This window comes from Opisthocomus hoazin, chromosome 5 (assembly GCF_030867145.1).
Source record: "Opisthocomus hoazin isolate bOpiHoa1 chromosome 5, bOpiHoa1.hap1, whole genome shotgun sequence".
NCBI lineage: Eukaryota > Metazoa > Chordata > Aves > Opisthocomiformes > Opisthocomidae > Opisthocomus > Opisthocomus hoazin.
In genome coordinates, this window is record NC_134418.1 from 85360609 (window position 1) to 85379170 (window position 18562).

The 18562-nt window shown below is 45.0% G+C and overlaps 1 protein-coding gene across 2 annotated transcripts; it reads left to right on the forward strand.

Annotated features, from left to right (window-relative positions):
* The first annotated feature begins 7171 nt into the window (after positions 1 to 7171).
* On the forward strand, positions 7172 to 17459 carry OCIAD2 (OCIA domain containing 2). Of its 2 annotated transcripts, none has more exons than XM_009940558.2 (7): positions 7172 to 7326; positions 9828 to 9921; positions 10804 to 10857; positions 12997 to 13044; positions 14055 to 14160; positions 15366 to 15453; positions 17181 to 17459. In XM_009940558.2, the coding sequence occupies exons 1-6, from the start codon at positions 7267 to 7269 to the stop codon at positions 15445 to 15447; spliced, it is 444 nt and encodes a 147-aa protein (XP_009938860.2). In that variant the 5' UTR covers positions 7172 to 7266; the 3' UTR covers positions 15448 to 15453; positions 17181 to 17459. The 2 variants fall into 2 exon arrangements, with proteins under 2 accessions (XP_009938860.2, XP_075276268.1); XM_075420153.1 differs by lacking the exon at positions 7172 to 7326 and adding an exon at positions 9477 to 9568.
* Positions 17460 to 18562: the final 1103 nt, after the last annotated feature.

The window sequence follows — 18562 nt, forward strand, 5'->3', positions numbered from 1 at the left end:
CGCCCCGCCGCGCTGCCCTCCTCGCCGCCGGCTTCGCCCCGAGCGCCCGGGGCCGAGCGCCCGCAGCCCGGCAGGGCGCGGTGCCGCCGCCCGCCCCGCCTCACGGAGCCCGCCCGGCACGCGGCCGCCGGCTAGCGGGCACCACGGCGCCACCTAGCGGAGCGCGCCCAGCGCCGTGACCGGGCGGCGGGGCGGGGGGGGGTCCGCTTCCCCGGGATGGGAGCGGGGCGGCCCGAGGTCCCGGGGCTTGGGAGCCGCGAGTAGGGGCTGGGAGGAAGCTCGGCAGATCGCGGAGCCGGCCTGGGTGGATCGCGGCTGGGCGCGGGGAACGTCTCCGGGCCGGCGCTCTTCAGCCCGCCGGTCTCGCCCCGCGCGCCGTCGCTGACAGAAATGGCGGCTCCCTCAGCCGGCGGCTCCCTCAGCCGGCGGCTCCCTCAGGCCGGGTTTCCCGCTCGTCCCAGCGCCCAGGCTGGTGAGGGCGAGGAGCGACCCCGCAGCCCGAGCCTCGCAGGGTGGTTGCGGAGCGAAGCCCCACGGGCCCGGTGGCTGTGCGGTCGCAGAGCTGCTCGCGGTGACAGAACCGGCATTGAGGTGGCACTGGAGCTAGCGAGGATGGCGCGGTGTGAGGTGACTGTGAGGAGACGTTCAGTCAAACCCGGCGTTCTTTCCACCTGGATGGACGGAGGTTATTTTTCACAGCTTTGTGGCAAGGAACGGTGAGTAGATCTCACCCTTTCACTGCCGTGTTACCAAAGGAATGTTTCTCCACTGAATATAGTCACACGGGCAAGTAATGAAATGGGAGCGAAGGACTCTCATCTCCCAGGCTGACGGGGAGAAGAGGAGCTGACTCACCTGCTAGTCACACAAAGACATGGTTGATTAACTGTTACTACCTTTTTTTTGGGGGAGGGGGGGTTCACGTTGGTGCTGTGCTTTTAATGAAACGTGCTTTGCGTTGTAGCAGACTAAGGGCTTCTGATAAGCAATCCTGCCTGCAAAAAGCACCAAAAGCAGCATTTAGTTTGCCAATATTCCTGGGCTGAGGTTTAAGCCCCTCCGTTTGTCAATTCTAGAAGAAACTTTGAGCTGTATGAGCCCAGCCACGACCACAACTGCCAGGTTCTGGCAAAATGATTACATAAGCAAAATCTGAATTTTAGAACTTCATTTTTGGCACGAAAAGTAAATTTGTAGCTATGAATTAAGAACTAAAAAGCCCTTTTGCTGTTGGAATACATCGTCTTCTTAAGTTTTATTAATCTTCACACAGTACCCTATGAAACTGCCAGCTGTATTTTCTGATTTGCATTAAAACTGCTATCCCATTCTGAACAAACCTCATGACATGCATTTTCTTTCCTTTGCACCTGTGAAACTCCAAATTCGTAGGAGTAAACTATAAACCCCTGACATCTGTTAAATATGACCTATTACTAGCAATAAATTCCTGTCAAAACATTTGGGGGGGCAGAGTACTAAGGAGAAGCTTGTTCCAGTAGTGTCACAATCAGGTAGTTAATTTACCCTGCAGTACAATGGGGTTTGGCTGGGTACAGAAACTCTGTTGGATTTTGGTTGGTATTTGAAAACATCTATATGTTTTAAATGGCCACAAAAGAACTGAAGTATTTTGATGAAAAAGTCAGCCTCTCCAGGGGAGGAAGGATGAGACTTGTAGGTTTAATGACCTTCTTTCTCTTTTCTCCAAGTTCCACGTGACTGAAGGCACCTTTGATTTTCTTCACTTAAGAAAAGTCATCCCAGAGTAGTCACCAAGGTCACTTATCACTGGTTGAGGATTATGCGAGTGATGACGCCGTTTCATCTCGCTGTGGCATGACACAAATGGGACTTGTGAGGTGAGATCCTTGGCCAGAGTGAACCCAGAATGTGGCTGCTTTGCAGGTGCGTTGCAAGAGTGTGAGGCTCACGGGATGTATTCAGGCAGTAAATACTTGAAAGAATTTTGCAGCACTTTTTGTAGTTGCAATATCTTGCTTCACGGTTCAGAGGTGGAGTTCCTGTAAAACTAGACACGACTGGAATCCTGAACCTGACGTGCTTGTGTGGCTGCCATTAAACTCGTAATGCAATGAAAGTAATGCAATTCCTGACAAATTTAGCCACTGTATTCCTGCTACTCTCCGAGATCCTTAGTCACTACTAAGTTTGGCTCCAAACCTAACAAGGTTACATTCCAGTTCTCTCCATGGAGCTGACTCACAGATAAGCATCTGAGCACAAGAGGAGCAGGTTTTCAGGTGTAATGTGTTTGGAAATGAAAACAGGTGTGTCTTAAACACAAAAATCAGTGCTTACAAGGTGATTCATTACACACACATGTAAGAATGCCTTTCACTGTATTTTTTTATTCTTGGAGTGCTACATGTGTAGCTGATAAAAAATAAAGCAATAGCATTTGATCTATACAGGAATGCAAAGATGGCAAACCAGCAAAACCAAGATAGCGTAATACAGCAGGAGTTTCCGCTTGCAGAAAAGGAGCGACTTCATTTTAGAATACTATTTAATACACCCTTAACCTAAGGCAGGCATAAAAAATTATCTGAATTTCACAGAAAATAAATTACAGCCCTACATTTGTGTTGACATTGACAGGGGTAAACCTCTGTAAAGCTAGTAATAGTAAAAAACAGTGCTTTATTTGGGTTAAAACTGTAATGCAAGCATGTTTTGAACCCCAAGATAAACACATGGAATTTAAAAGAACTGTCAGACACCAGGGAGAAGTTGTCCTTGCATATTGCCCAGCAGAGGTGTGCCTGAATGGGCATGGCTAAGAAGCCGAAGAAAGTGCCAGAGAAATAGCTGAAAAAACGCACCAAAGTACAAACACAGATAAGGATTAAGAAAGTGACTCTGGAAAAAAGCTGAGGTGGTTGAGTTTACAATTAGGCACCTGCCCCAGTCGCAGCGCAAGCGCAAGGACTGGCAGGTCACGAGATGCCTGCTCTGTTTGCACAACAGTGTACAGCTTAATCATTACCTTTCACCTGTTATGCAAATCTCTATATGCGTATTCATACTCCACATTAATTTGGTTGTCATTTTCTCAGGGTTACAGTATGTTGGCTACAAAATACTGTTCATTTGTTACACCGGGGCTGAAATGTAACCTCATCTCTTGTAAATTAGCCCTAAACCAGAGGACTAATAAATATTGAGACTTGCTAAAGACCTTTTTCAGCAAAATGTTCTGTGAGATACGATACACCAACTTTGCCCCAGAGTAATTCCAGTAATGTACTCCGTATAATAGGTCTCGATTCATTTCAGTAAGTGTTTGAAATGGCAGGTACAATCAAGTCTGATTACAGGACCTAAGCACCTATATCCCCGTTGAAATCAGCTAGTGTTGTTTACTGTAGGAAAGAAATTACGTGTATAGCTGGGCAGCCTAAGAGAAGAGAGAACTCTGTGGCCATTTTACAGCCCCTTTACAGGTGGAGAATTGAAAATCCTAAAACGTGGACGTCTGATGTCAGCCACTCATTCCTACTAAAAGACAGGCCAGGCCAAGTGTAAAATAGAAGTAAGTACATGCAAGAATCAGCCAGGACATAGAAAACTATTACATGGTTTCTTGTACCTAGTGAGGACAGTTTAATGTTTTACTCAGAAGTATGTTGACTGTTTCCTGCTGTGACTTTTGATGTCTTTTCATTGACCCTTCTACTCCTTCTATTAGCATGAGAACAATGCCCTGCAGTGTAATTTTTATGTGGTTTTCCATGCACTGAATGTTTTTATTACTGATACATTTTTGCAACCACACTGTGCTTCTGTTACTCCAGGTCTTTGTTTCTCAGGGAATTTTTAAGCAATTAACAGTCTTTGTGATTTCTAATGAACAGAGAACCATATCTATCACATGTGGTAATAGTTCCTTCTCCTGTCGTGTGCTGTACACATGCATGGAGTGTTTCTATTGAATACACACACCGGAAAGGCTTTGCCTTTGGTGAAAGTGGTGAACCTCAAGGTCTTGGCAGCCCTGCAGCATTTTCTTAAAGGTTCTTCAGACGCGCAGCCAGAGCCTGTGAACCTTCCCCGAGTTTGTGAAGTCTCAGCTCTTTGACTTCTGTCCCCTCTAACAGCAGAAAATTCCCCAGCTGATGATTCAGATCCTTATTGGTCACTTTATTTTTGGTATCTCTTGTTTTTTTCTTTGATGTATAAGTTTGGTTTTGCTCTGGGAAGGGTAAGGATCTTTCTTTTGGTTTGTGTTTATTGTTCTGAAGCACGAACATTTATTGGTGTCTATCAACTTCTCTCCATTTTCATAGCTCTGAAGTACTTGCAGGTACACCTTAAGAACAAAGAGTGTTTGAGGAACCTGTTCAATTGCTATAACCAACTTTACCTTTAAAGTTAGAATGAAAAAGGAGCCTGACCTTTTTTCACCAGGCACTTTTGCACAGGAAGGTGCAACAATCCAAGCAACCAAGCTGCCCCAGGCACGCGTATGCCCCGTGAGGAAGCTGTTGTTCCAGTGCTCTTTCATTTTATGACCATTTTAAGCTGAACCATCTAAGAAATAATTGGTTATTAGGGACTCGCCTCACATGGGATTGATTTTCTTGTATGCTGTAGTTTTCAAAACAGCATATAGCCAGTACCTGTTAAATGTTTTTTTACATATTATTTCAACGATACCTCTTAGATCACAGGAGGTGTGGGTACACTGTTCAGAGCTGTTTTAGGACATCACTCTTGCCAAACCTCCATGTGAAGAGCATGTTTTGCAGCAGCAAAGGCCAACGGTCTCGTCTGGCTGGCAAGAGTGAGAGAATAACTCTGGGGAAAGGGGCTTCAAGCAGCCAACAGTTCTGGAAGCTGAAAGCCTTTTTGGACCTAAGAAAATGAACTATGACTTATGTCATGTTTATTCTGAAATTGAGATGCCGAGGTCGTGCAGGAGAAGGCAGTGCAATGCTGAGCTCACAAGCTGTTCATTTCGAGGTAAGCCCTGCAGAGTCTGTTTGGGATACTCTGCTAAGAGCGACGCCTCAGCGCAAAAAAGCAAATGAGACAGTTTTGTAAAAGATGAGATGCAAAAATAAACCTCAGGTTTACGTGCTTTCTGAAGTTTATCGTTAAAGAAAGGCGTTGCATTCCTCATTTCAGGGAAAGTGGCACAGGTTTTTTTCAGTATTCCTACAGGACACATACACGCACACCCCCCTGACATTTTCAGGCTCGGTTTTTCTCACAAGATTATTTCTGATCGATCGGCAGGCGCTGCCCTCGCCCCTTGGCACCACCACCACGGGGGCTGGCCGGGGGCTGCTGCCCGCCCTGTCCCTATCCCAGTCCCGGTCCCAGTCCCAGTCCCTGTCCCTGCCGCGGCGGCCGGGAGGTGGCGGCGGAGCCCGCTGGGAAGCACGATCTCCTGCACCAAAATACTGGAACATTTTCATGTTCCTCAGATAAGAGGCAGCATGTGTACTAAGTACTAATATTAATAATTCAATTAAATAATATTTTGATGACCTCAACTCTGTCCCTTTCCTTTATTCTTGCCAGTGCAGCTTTCAGCTTTCATTCCAAGTGGGAGAAGCACCAGGAAGCTGCTTAAGGGCTACATATTTTGGGAATTCTTTGTTATGTTGAAGCAGAAATGTAGCTGAATAACATACAATTCTGGAGAAATGTATGCTGAAGACAATACAGGAGGTTAATGGCAAGCTGCAAATTTCCGTAACCTCATTTAGAGTCCTTAATTTTTTTTTTCATTTTATTTATTTTCTCTAGCAATTCAGCTTTTTTATCCTCTTGAAAATCCACTTAAAATCTCTTGCAGCAGTTAGGAACCATATCAGTCAGTAGTATTTTCCAGAGATGTTTTTTATGCAACCGTCTGCACAGGTAGGCTTTGTGAGCAGAGATGTATAAGAAAGCAGATAAGAATAAGAAAATTTTGTGTCTTTGATTGGCATAAACCTCTTTAAAGTTTTTTGCATTTTTCTCCTCTTTTATCTCCTTTTTTGAATTAAGTGACGAGTGACTGATAAAAAATGACATTGCTCTTAGCTAGGCAGGGTGAGGCAGATAGTGAAGAGCTGTGGGCTTTCCCAACATTATGTGGATTTTCAAACATCAGTTTTTTCAAAGACACAGTGGTCATTGTTGTTTCTGAGAGTGGCTGAGAGTAAAGTGCAGATCGGTGTGAATGCAGTGCTCAATCGAGTCTTTTTATCGAGGGGAGAGCAGGTGGCGTTGCTTCTGTTCCATCACTTAGAAAAGCTTTGCTGTCTGAACATCCAGCGTGTGTAATGCAGACATTGCTTGAACTTTATAGCTGTGTAACTGACCCCAAAAGAAGTGCAGGAAGTGGTTTGTACAGCAATATTACGAAAACCAAAAACCATTCAGGTTGTTAAATTGTTGTGTATGTTTCCCATTTAACACTGTCCTTCGCAGTCACTTTAGCCTTGCTCAGTGCCACCATTCTCACAGGGTACTTTTTGAAAAACAGCAGTGCCCTGTGTTGATGTTTATTTACCTGTTGATAAATAAAGTGCCAGACCAGGCAGCAAAATGCTAGGTAAAAATCACAGTTTAGGTGTTTGAATTACTCCAGGAATAAATGGGATTCCTTCTTGCTTTTCCCTAGCAGCACAGTTCTCAGGCAGGGAAGACTGCAACTCTAAAACTCCTTGGAATCTGTTTATTCTTATATATATATGTATTTTTAAAGCATGTTCGTAACTGGATTGTGTTTATTGGAAACACACATGTGGTTTGTGATAGGCTTGCATTGTGGGTCCTGTGGAATCAATACTTCAGATGACAGCAATGAGGATAGAAGTGGTACAGTGACAGCACACTAAAGAAGCTCAATATGTGACCTGCAATCCAGTAAAAATTAGAAAGGTTTTGGATGACTTGCTCATATTTGTTCTCATTTTATGACGGAGAGTGCTGTGCTAGGTCGTGATCCAGCACCTGATCACTCGGACCAACTTCCGTGTTCGAATCCGGCTACACACAACTCTGTTCCTAGTATGTGCTACACTGTGCTGTGAACTGTGTATAATCAGGTGACTGGATGCTATCAGCTGTAAAAAATGCACTCCTTTCAACGTGGTCATTACTGTTTCTAGGTGAACACTGGACTTGCAGTATCACTGTGATACTTTGGCTTTTTACCTTTGTACCTAGCAGAGAGAGATGTAGCCAAGCATAAACCCCAGAATTTCTGCCAACCAGGGTCAGCAGCAGAGTACGAGAGAAGAGACAATGTCTTCCGAAACAACCCAACAGGAAGGTCAGACAGCTCCACTACAGCAAATGAGATGGGTAAGCTGGGTTTCCTCCCTTTTCTTTTGATGCTGTTGCTAGTGGATAACGGGGATTTTGCATTGGTCACTCCTCTTGAAGAGAGAAAAAGTTATCTGTTAGTTTAAGCATATAAATGAAGAGAAGAAAGGGCTACGTGTTATTCCTCCCGATTCACTACACTCAGGGCTAGGAGCTTTTGAGCCTTAAGATAGTGGGGTCTTAAGGTAGTGGGCTTTGATTTATGTCATGGTTATGCCATATGATTTATGAGTTATGAACTGGCAGAGCCCTGGTGTCTGAATACCAGTCCAGTATAACCTGTCCCTGTCCTTGTTGTGCGTGTGTGTGTGTGTGCGCGTGTGCGTGCGTGCGTGCGTGTGTGTGTGTGTATTCGGCAGGGGAGAAGGGAACAGCTCTGCCCAAGAACCTGCCCTCCAGCTGCTCGGCAGCTGAGTGTTCTCCTCCGCTGGAGATACCAGCTACCCACAGGGGCCCAGGTTTTACCATTTTATGCTATAAGCATGTAATTAACTACAAGGATTTTAAATGTGGTATGACCTTCTTGCTAACCGGTCGCTGCCAGAGAGCAGCAAAAAAAGCGGGCTGATCTTCAAGGAAAGGTGACGCGGGAGCCACGGGTGACAGCAAGGCGGGCAGGGGTTGTGACTTTGGGGACAAGGAGCACAGTCCCCCAGCACCCCAAAACGAGGAGCAGAGCAGATCCGGGGACATTAACCGGGGTAAGCCCACAGTCGCTCCGGTGAAGCCCGTAGGAATAAGGCAAGCCTGATGGTAAAGCCAGGGCATCAAGTCAGCAAGGCAAGGCACAGGCGTGCCTACAACACAGTTAAGGCGAGGGCTGGAGCTTAAATGCAGCTGCCGAGCTGAGGGGCAGAGGCCCTGGGCAACGCTTCCTGCAGCTCTTTCTCCCAGCTTTGCTGTTCTCACAGCAATCTATTCAGCGTTACGCAACCGTGCTGTATTAGAGATGACTTTGAGCCAGAGCAACAAGGGTGTGTAGGGGCAGAAAGGTTGCAAAGCCTGTTGGTGCACTTCAAGCCCTGGTTCCTTTCACTCAGCCAGATTTTATTGTATTTGCTGTGACCTGGCTGTGAAACCAGTTTAGAGTGGTTCTCCAGGCTCTGGAGCGGTGTCAGTTCCCTGCTGCTCAGCCAAGCAGCACCACCATTAGCTTCAGCGGGAGCAGTGCTTGAAGAAGGGCTGAGATATTCATTAGCTAAAATGTGAAATGTGTGGCTGCGGCCAATAAATGCATTTTGTTATTATGGCTTCAAAATCATGGATCAGTCAGGCATAAAACAAGGGAGAATCCTGTAACAGACTGATGTGCTCTTTTTCCCACGGCACTGCTTGTGCTATGAGGTCTGGTTTTGCTTTCAAGAACAAGTATGTTTGCAGAGGTGGTGGTTTTACAGAAAAATGTTAATATTTCAACTAATTTTAACTTAATGACGACTCCTTCTTTCCCCCAGCTTTTATTGCTGAGCACGATGTCACATTGTATGGGATATCCTTTGGGTCAGTCAGGGCCAGCCGTCCCAGCCGTGTACCCCCCCAGCCTCACACGCACCCCAGCCCGCTCGCTGGCGCGGCAGCCTGAGAAACAGAAAAGGCCTTGATGCTGTGCAAGCACTGCTCGGCAGGATCTAAAACATCCCGGGGTGATCATCACCAGTCTGGTCACAACCTGACAGGCAGCACCAAACCAGATACTGTGAAGAAAATAAACTCTTTCCCAGCCAAAACCAGTACACCCATATATTTCAGATGTTCCATAATGGTACTACAAGTGCTAACACTGGTAACCGGGTCATGTCTTAAAGAAAGAAAAATAATGTGCTTAAATCCACGTGCCAATACGCTGGATAGCAGAATGCAAGAGAGAATACTGTCACTTTCTTCTCACAACCAAAGTGGGAAAAAAAATGAAGCCTGTCAGCGAGCTAATTATTACGCAGATGAAGCCAGCAAGGCTGAGTTCAGTTAATGCCATGAATATATTTGAAGTACTCAGAGAGAAAGTTAGTCTAGTTAGGGGAATCTGAGAGTTTATGTTGACCCTGTACTGAACACTTGCAAAATCTGCTCTTACTGAATTTAAATTGACTTTTGTACGGGGCAGAATGTCATTTTTAGAAACTACCACATTGCTTTTATTTCCTGCCTTTTCTTTCCCAGAAAGCTGTTGTAGCTCGCGAGAATGAAGTGGCTGACAGAAATAAAGCGATATGCTTCTGGGGTAAGCGGCAGCTGAGCTATTTTAGGAAAGTACAGACCACCAGGATGAGCGGTTTTAACTTCAAAACTCTGCAGTTGTTTCTGTGTTGGGGTATCAATTATTTCATCACATTGCTAACAAGAGAACAAGGAATTTTGCTTGCTTAGTTGGCTTTTGCATTGTATTTTATTTGTTTTTAAATAATTTGTCTTCTTTAATTGAGTTTTTTTTTCTTCCTGTGAAACTAAATTCAATCAGCTAACCCAGGTTGATTTTTCAGCCAATGTTCTACTGTCCCACCTCCCACATTCACAATGCTGAGGAAATTGCAAGGATCCGTGAAGAATGCAAAAAGGAAAGTTTCTGGTACAGAGGTGAGTGATCCAAACCCCTTCTTACCACACTGCGCATGAATTCTGGATCTGCTCCTGCACATCTGGCTGCCAAGTGCCATGCCGTTTATTGTAATACATTGGGGTTTGTTGGAATATTACTATGGGTTAACTCTGTCACCTTATTTTAAGTTGAGCAATAGGTTATTATAGGGTTCATTGAATTGTTTGCGTAATCATTGCAGGTAAAGGTGTTTGAATGAAGCTCTTGCTAATAGAAACTCACTTTAACAATCACAGAGTTGGTTCTATTCTTGAAGTCCATTATTAAAACAACCTTGGGAATGTTTTGCTTTGTGACATACTTGTTCTTGCCTTTGAATGAAAGGCAGGCATGGCTACGTGTCTTGGGCTTGTGAAAATTTTTAGTTTGTTAGGACATCTAAAAGATTAGTTTCTCAGTGTTCTAGTGCCTTTTAAGTCCACTAGGTCAGTTTGTATCTGAATTATACATTTTCTGAAAGGAGAAGACTGAAAAGGGCTTCAGCATTTAATCAGAGCTGCTGTCATTGCTAGTGTTGCAGTACTGAGAGGAGATATTCAGATTACGGAAGCTATTGTTTAATAAATATATAGAATACATTAGCTCCAGATGCTGGAGCATGCCTGATATCTGGCACTCTGTGAAGGCGTCCTTGCTTTGCAGAGACAGTAATCTGAACGAGCAGGTGGTAAGAGGTGGCTAAGACAGCGTGCAAAGTTAGTGCTTAGAAGATGAGTAAAGTGTTTAATAATATAAACGTAAAAAACATTTAACATATTTTAGCACATAAAACATTTAACATATAAAAGAGTAATGTATTTAACAAATAGGAAGCAAAATTTGGCTGACACCAGCCACACTCCTCCTTTTTATTTTTACAGCTCTTCCTTTGTCTGTTGGGAGCATGCTTGTCACCCAGGGGCTAGTCTCAAAAGGTAAGTATAAAAAATACATGACGGTCCTCAGTTGTGAAGTTGAGACTCCAGAATTACTACCGAAATGCAAGTTTCCCTAGAGCCTTGCTGTTTTTCAAGATCAGTATTCCTCTCGCTCATCACCCTCATTGTTATAATGACCTGATCATTATGTATGCATTGCCATAGCCACCCTTGTGAAAGAACGTGCACTGAAAAGAGAATTCAGGAATTCAGAGACTGGTGGCTCGATTCTGTCGCCGTGATCACATCTGCTTGAGTCCAGTCTTCACTGGGGCTGCTTGTAGGGCAGAGCATCGTACAACCCGAGCAGGGGCATCCGATCTGGGGACCGCAGCTCTAACTGTTGGTTTATTTGAAAACTGCTGCTGGCAATGTTTTTACTGTGACCACTTATCGATATGAGTACAGCTTTGGTGCAAAGCGACACGGAATACTGCCGAGGTGAGGAGACAGAGAGCTTTTTATGGAGATGGCATGCGATCCGCAGGCGAACACGAAAGAGAATCGTATTGCATTTATGCGGGCGATCAGCCTGGTGCTACACGTTGCACCTTGAGTTTCCCTTCTGGGGGGTCTTGACTAATAACAAGGTTGAGGTTAGCGTTTGGGTAAGGAGTGAAGGGCATCTGCCCTGAAGACCACTGAGAAGGGTGTATGCCACAGGCACAGCTAAGACAGTCCTTCAGCCTGCACCAGCAGCCGCGTGCAGCGAGGGCAGGTATGAGCAGAGAAGAACGGCAGGGCCTGAAGCAAGAAGCAGAAATGAATCCAGGGCTGTAAGAGATGGGTGGTGGGAGACAGCAAATGGAGGAGGTGGAAGTGGCTCAGCCTTTTCTCACTGTGTGTGCTTGCAAGTCCCTTGTTTTGTTCTGACCACTATTGTCATGTTTCCTTCTCATCACATTCTTTTTTTTACTATGATCAGGAGGACTGGAGTAGAAAATCTAAAAGCCATGCTATATGGCAAGAGGCTGGTGTGGGTTCACTGTTGCATCCTTGAGCTATGAGCTTGCAGGCAGACAGGAGGGAAGGAGCGAGGAAGAGTGTGTGAGGGAAGGCGAAGGATTACACACCTGGAAAAGGGCGAGTGGTGGTGGGAAGGGCGCTGGGGTTGCCTCGGTAGGTGACATGCCACCCTCTGGTGCGTGGTTCTCTTCTCAGTTTCTCTCCATTGCGCATTTCTTATGAGCCGTGAATTAACAAATGCCCCTATTAACTAATCATTACTGTGTGTCAGCAACTGGAAGAGGGGGGCTGTTTAGAAACAAACTACAATTTTGTTCCTCCCTCCGCATTTAAAATTGCACAGATGCGCTTAGCATGGACTGAACGCTCCTCTATCTAACAACCCTCTCAATGGCTGCACACAGTACGCTGGCTCCAGAAGGAGCTGGAGCTTCTGAGCCTTGTTAATGTGGTCTGACTGCACGTAACAGCACGAGCAGTGTTCGCTTCCTGTCCCTTCGCCGTGGCAATCTCGCTGCGCGGAGCCCTCCTCCACAGCATGGCACTCCTCTGCCAAACACCCCCGCTCTCAGAAGCATACTGGTTCCACCTCCCGGTGGTAACTGGGGGAAGGTAGATTTTGGTGGGAAAAGCTGAAGGTAATCTACCAGTTTTCTTGTTCAGCACACTGTATTCTCCTGTTAAAGGCCAAAATGTCTGATCTGTCCTCTCCAGAGGAGGAGGCTAGCTACCAGTGCTACAGTTTACCAAAAGTTTAATCAACAGCCACAGAAAACTACTGAAGAACAGTTTGGCCCTGCTTCTCGCAGCGCAAGGACCTGGACCCCGAGTGAGAGATTTCAGTTTGCTGTTAATCTGCAAGGTTGGTTTGTGCTGAAACCTAAGCCACCACGTCCTTGTCCTACCGTGCTGAGGTGCCTGAACCGAATCCTGCAAAGTCCAGATTGTTTTTCCTCCTGTGACTTAGGACTGCCCCAAAACGGATGCACTAAGAGCCAGTAGAATAGAAAGTGCCTTGATGCTCCTAAATTTGAGTCAATGGACTTTTAAGTTTTTTATAATCTTCATCTTCAGAAATGCAAAAGCTTGTAGGAGAAATACTACCTTGGTTTTGTGTGCTGGTGAGTTCCTGAAGTGAATAAGCTTTCTGACTATTTCCTGTTCTTGTAGGCATTTTCTCAGCAAACCCGAGATTTGGTGCATTACCGAAGGTGGCAGGTAAGTCATACCCAATCCTAAATGGAAAGGAAAGGTAATTCACAGGCGATATGCAGACTGAGGTGCATCTCTCTGAATCTCTTTTCCAGCTCTTCCTTATTTTGGAATTTATGAGATGTTACCGCAGTGCTTTAGGAAATCAGAATTCTGCTGTGTTTAAAAATAAATGGATGAAATACATTCTTTGAAAGTAAACATTTTCAGTAGCAGCTCATATTTGCTTATATCCTCTCGAATTGATAAAAATGCCAATCTCACCTTTGGTTTATAAATAATGTCAGCCTCATTGATCAGCCATGCTTAGCAGATGACACAGCTTATGGTACCAAGCAGCCATCACAGTACATATAAAGTAGTGTGTTCCTTTTTACGTGTTCATTTGATTGATCTGAACTGTCTTAATTCATGACCACGTTGATACAGAAAACAAATAAATGCACAGAAACTGTCCAGTACAGTAAGGTAACTTTAAAATGGCAAGAAATCAAGTTGATTCCCTCTTCAGCAGAAATTCAACAGAAAATTGAGGATGTTGAAGTAATATTTTTATTGTGACTGTAACGAGTGCAAGCCCTAGTGCGACAGTACAGCAGGCTGACGTTCTAGCTTCTTAGCAGCCCAGAGAAGACCATGTTAAAGCTACAAACATTAGAAATATACCACGGTGTGCATAAAAGGGCAAGAGAAACTAGTGCTGGCATTGTGAGTTTATTTCCTTGTGGGCTCGCTCTGTCATCTCCTCCTCTGAATCTGAAATCTTCTCGTTCCAGCTGAATGTGATACCCTTTTCCTGCCTGCACTGGTCTGGACCCGTTGCTATGTCTCACGACAGGCAGCTGCTTTTCAATCATTATTGAAATCATCCCCGGAATCCCCACGTAGCTTCACATGTGTTTGTGACGTGTTTTGAGAAGACATGCTACGTACAATTCACCGTGTGATTAAAATAGAGCCGATTGCTCTTGATTTAAGCTCTTGTATTAACAATGTTCTGCTGTCTGTCTTTACAGTTGCTGGTGTCTTAGGTTTTGCCATCGGAAAGATGTCATACATAGGAGAATGCCAAAAAAAGTTCCAGAAAATTGGTGGTGTACCATTTGGTCCACAACAAAAAAGGTTTGTGCTTATTTACATCATTAATCCTAGATCAAAATAGTCATTACAATAGCAAAAATAATATGCAGCAAAACTATTAATTTGAATTTTGTGATCAGGTCACGAGATACTACTCTTACATTCTAAGGCTATATATGACAGTATTAGAAACTAATAATATTCTTCAGACACTGCAAATTAAACTCAGTGTAATGCCTGTTATTAGGAAATCCATTATTTAAATTAAATTATCATACATTTAAGTGTGATGAAACAGCAGTTACCAGTTCTCTTTTCGTCTAGTATGGTGCCTTTAAGTGTCTTCTATGATATCACTCGGCCCTCTCAGTCCTTCTTTGTACCACACATCCGGCCAAGTACACTGCAGATTTTTTTTTTTCACATGATCCTCATATTTTAACAACTTCAATCTCAACACATTCCAAGCTCCTCCTCCGTGGTTTTGCCCAACCTCACACTGCCGTGCCAAGCCCTGAGGAGCACAGACTGCAAGGGTATGTTCTCCACCTTGCAACTCTAACCGTAAGGTAGATCTCAGTGGTTGCCTCCTGTCATCTGGCACCTCCATGGTTTAGTTGTTGTTTTCTAAACTTCACATAAAGTACTCTTTCCCATCAAATCACACTCTCCCTTCCTCATAAGCTCCTCCTTCAACTGCCAGTGCTGCTTTTCATTCAGTATGGCTTCCCGTACGTACCTTTCCCAGGCAAAATACATTTCCAAAACCCCATTCCACCCAATCATTCTCCTTTGTCTCTCCGCATCCTTCCCCCAGGCCAACGGGAGCTGTTATTTCGGATGTCTCCCTCCTTCCATTCCTCCCCCACATAACACAGCCATTCTTTTCCTCGGGTGGTGGTACACCAAGTGGCTGTTGGTCACGCTTATCTATCATACGCCTTGCTCCTATCTCTGCTCAGCATTGACAGGTACAACGGCAAGGACTGTCTTTTCCTGCCTAGAAAATCCCACTACATTTTGGCGCTCGCTGGAAGTGGTGGTTAAGAATAATAATTAGCAGGGTTTTGTTGGCTGAGACATTTAGATGTCATCTGTTGCAGCTGATGTCCCATAAAGCAGTTACAACCTTTGGAGAACAGAGGCAAGAGATTACTTCTTCAGAACGTTTGCCAGCATGCTGTACGGTTGCATTAGAAGAAACACAGCACAATTCTTGAGTACTTTATCTGCTTCCAATATTGTAGGCATTGTCATCATGCTTGCAAAGAATGTGAAGCAAAATTGGGATCGAATGAGAAAGAAGGTTCAATTCCTTCAGCGTCTTAGCCCCAGGTAGGCAACTGTCAAATTTAAAATAAATTGTCTTTTTATTTTCCATGTTGAGCAGCATTCTTGTTTGAAACCTTCGAACAATATAGTGAAAATCATGGATTTTAATTGTGGATTCAAATCTGAGCATTATTCAAGGAAATATTTTTTATTTATGGTTTGTAATTAAATTTGTTTCTTCGTTTTTACCTTACATACCTTTCATGCTAATTTTAAATGCCCCGTTTCTGAGGAATTTCTGCTTTAGCTGCAGCAGGGTATTGTTTATTCACCTAACTGGAATTAATTTGGATTGACTACTTGTATGAAAATAGATATAACTCCTTTCACTGTCCAACTTTTGTACTTATCAAATAATTATGGATAATAGGGCAGGGGAGATGACCCGTGTGAGGTTTTTGCCCTGAAAAGGGGCAATTTCCTTTTTTGAAAAAGGAGGGTTCACAGGGTGGAAGGCAGGGGAGCGTTCAGAAGCACCTTCACTCTTTGCCTATGAAAACCAGGCCAGCAGCTGGGCTGGTTCAACGCGTTTTCACCGATCCTGCTCGTGGTGAGCTGTGGCCTGCATTTCTCACAGGAGGCAACGTGTCAAAGTGGTGGCAAATACTTCAGCTGCCTGCGAGACAGGAGAGCAGGGGGCCCGTCCGAAATCCCTAAAGCCATGAGCAGTTGTGAGCTTAATTAAGCGCTTGAATTACTGTGCTGATTAAGTGTGTTTGGAGATTTTCTCTTAAAGGAATGTTTGCTTATGTGGGCCAGCACCCTCATCTACTTCAGACAAGGACCCCAAAGCATCTTTAATTGAGGACAGTCTCTTCCTAGCAATTACCTGTGTAGCACAATCAAATGTTGATGGTGGGAGTTACCTCCACTGTTTGTCAGAGCTGGAGCTTGCTGGACCTTAAATCCAAACACCTTTTTTTCCCCCAGCTTTTTCCCTTTTTTTCCTCTGTGAGCTGACCATATTTTTTTGTCTGGTGTATACGTACCAATTAGCTTTTAAATAAATTCCAAATGGTCTCAGATACAAAGAAGTCTTGCGGCTGTGTTGAAGGGAAGAAAGCAGGACGCCACAGGCCCCTCCGCTTGTTTTCCTCCTGCAATGGGTCCTGGAATTTCTGCTGTGGAACCTGTTCCAGCTCACGTGTTCATCAAAGACCTCAACTGCTGCAGTTTTCACCGGCCACTTAGGTCTTCCTGTTTGTTTTTTAGAAGGGCTAGAAAGTTTAGTCAGAAACATCGTCTGAAACCAAATGTCAGACAAGTGTATTTCTTTCAAATTTTAATTGCTGGAAGGACAACGTCATTATATTTGGGCCCGTGTAATATTTTGAATTTGCCAGAAATCAGTTTTGATGCACAGGTTTTAGAAACTTAGGGAAATAAATACCGTAAGCATTGTGTTGTTTTCTGCACGGTTAAACAGTGAAAATAATAACCTCATAACCTCTTTTATCTTTTAATAAAAATTCTTCATTTAGCATGCTATGCTCTAAAAACGTAGAGACACCCTACCGAGCACACCTCAGCACCATCCCTCACAAGCCCTGGCATTGCCTAGGAGGACTGCTGAGATAAAATTACACTGGTGTTGATGAGTCTGAAGACAATGTCTCTTACCCTCAGGGACTGTGCAGAGTTCTCAGCGAAATCACCGAGGAGCTGCACATTTCACCTCGAAAACCAGGTGCCACTCGGCTAAATAACGCGTCCTCTCATGCCTTTTACAGATGTGGTGGAGAAGATAAAAATCGTGTGGATCAGCTGCTGCTTTCATGGCTTTATTCTGCAGAGAAGAAACAACGTCTTGGCTTTGGTGTCAGTTGGCGAATTTGAAGAAGTTGCATAACATTACTTGGTTCTGTTCAGAGTAAATACCGCTTTCTTACAACGCGCTTTTGGTTTTCCCTCTTCTCTCTCTTCCCAGCATGTTCTGGTTGATTTTCCTCCCTTCAGTGCCATTTAGCTCTTAATGCTGAAAAATTAAATTTGTGTGTTGTACTTATGTGCTGGCAATACATTGTGCTGGAATGTTTTCTGTGTCATAAGAAAAGGGCGCAAGGATGCTGGAGTGGTTTTGCGGAGTTAAGCAGCTGTTCGGGCTCTGGGCTGGCTCCTTGTTTGTGGAGTGTTGGCAGAGCACCAAGCTGGAAGTTCACTGGGCATTGTCACACCGCGGTGACTGGGCCGAACCGACTTTTCGTGGGCCACTTTTACATAAAAGTCTACTTTGCCACGGATAATAGTGAACAAGAGACACTGTTTCGGAACAGTTTCTGGTCTGCAGCCAATGCAAGGCTAGTAGGTGTTGAGGAAGACGGAGATGTTTGCATTAAGTGCATTAAGGTGGGTGCATCAAGGGGAGTGTGGGCAGCAGGTCGAGGGAGGTTCTTCTTCCCCTCTGCTCTGCCCTGGTGAGGCCCCACCTGCAGTGCTGTGTCCAGTGCTGGGCTCCCCAGTTCAAGAAAGATGAGGAGCTACTGGAGAGAGTCCAGCGGAGGGCTATGAGGATGATGAGGGGACTGGAGCATCTCTCCTGTGAGGAGAGGCTGAGGGAGCTGAGCTTGTTCAGCCTGGAGAAGAGAAGGCTGAGAGGGGACCTTAGAAATGCCTCTAAATATCTGCAGGGTGGGTGTCAGGAGGACGGGGCCAGACTCTTTCCAGTGGTGCCCAGCAACAGGACAAGGGGCAATGGCACAAACTGAAGCAGAGGAAGCTCCAGCTGAACCCGAGGAAGAACTTCTTCCCTCTGAGGGTGACGGAGCCCTGGCCCAGGCTGCCCAGGGAGGCTGTGGAGTCTCCTTCTCTGGAGATATTCCAGCCCCGCCTGGACGCGGTGCTGTGCAGCCTGCTGTGGGTGACCCTGCTTGGGCAGGGGGTTGGACTGGGTGACCCACAGAGGTCCCTGCCAACCCCGACCAGTCTGTGATTCTGTGATTTGAAAGCACTTTTCTGTACCTCAGAGGATTCATGGCCAAATCATTCTTTAAGTCTGTCACATCTCACGCTCCACATAATACTCCTTGATTTGAGAAATAATGGGTTATGTTTTCACAAGGTTGTTATTTAATTTTGTTAAAATACAGTATCTCCTGCTTTGCTCCACCAACAA

What these genes read in the sequence shown, in the direction of transcription:
- OCIAD2 (XM_009940558.2), top strand. Translation starts at nt 7,267, where the DNA reads ATGTCTTCCGAAACAACCCAACAGGAAGGTCAGACAGCTCCACTACAG. An exon ending in CACTACAGCAAATGAGATGG is followed by an intron (nt 7,327 to 9,827) that starts GTAAGCTGGGTT and finishes TTGATTTTTCAG; the next exon opens with CCAATGTTCTACTGTCCCAC. An exon ending in GGAAAGTTTCTGGTACAGAG is followed by an intron (nt 9,922 to 10,803) that starts GTGAGTGATCCA and finishes TTATTTTTACAG; the next exon opens with CTCTTCCTTTGTCTGTTGGG.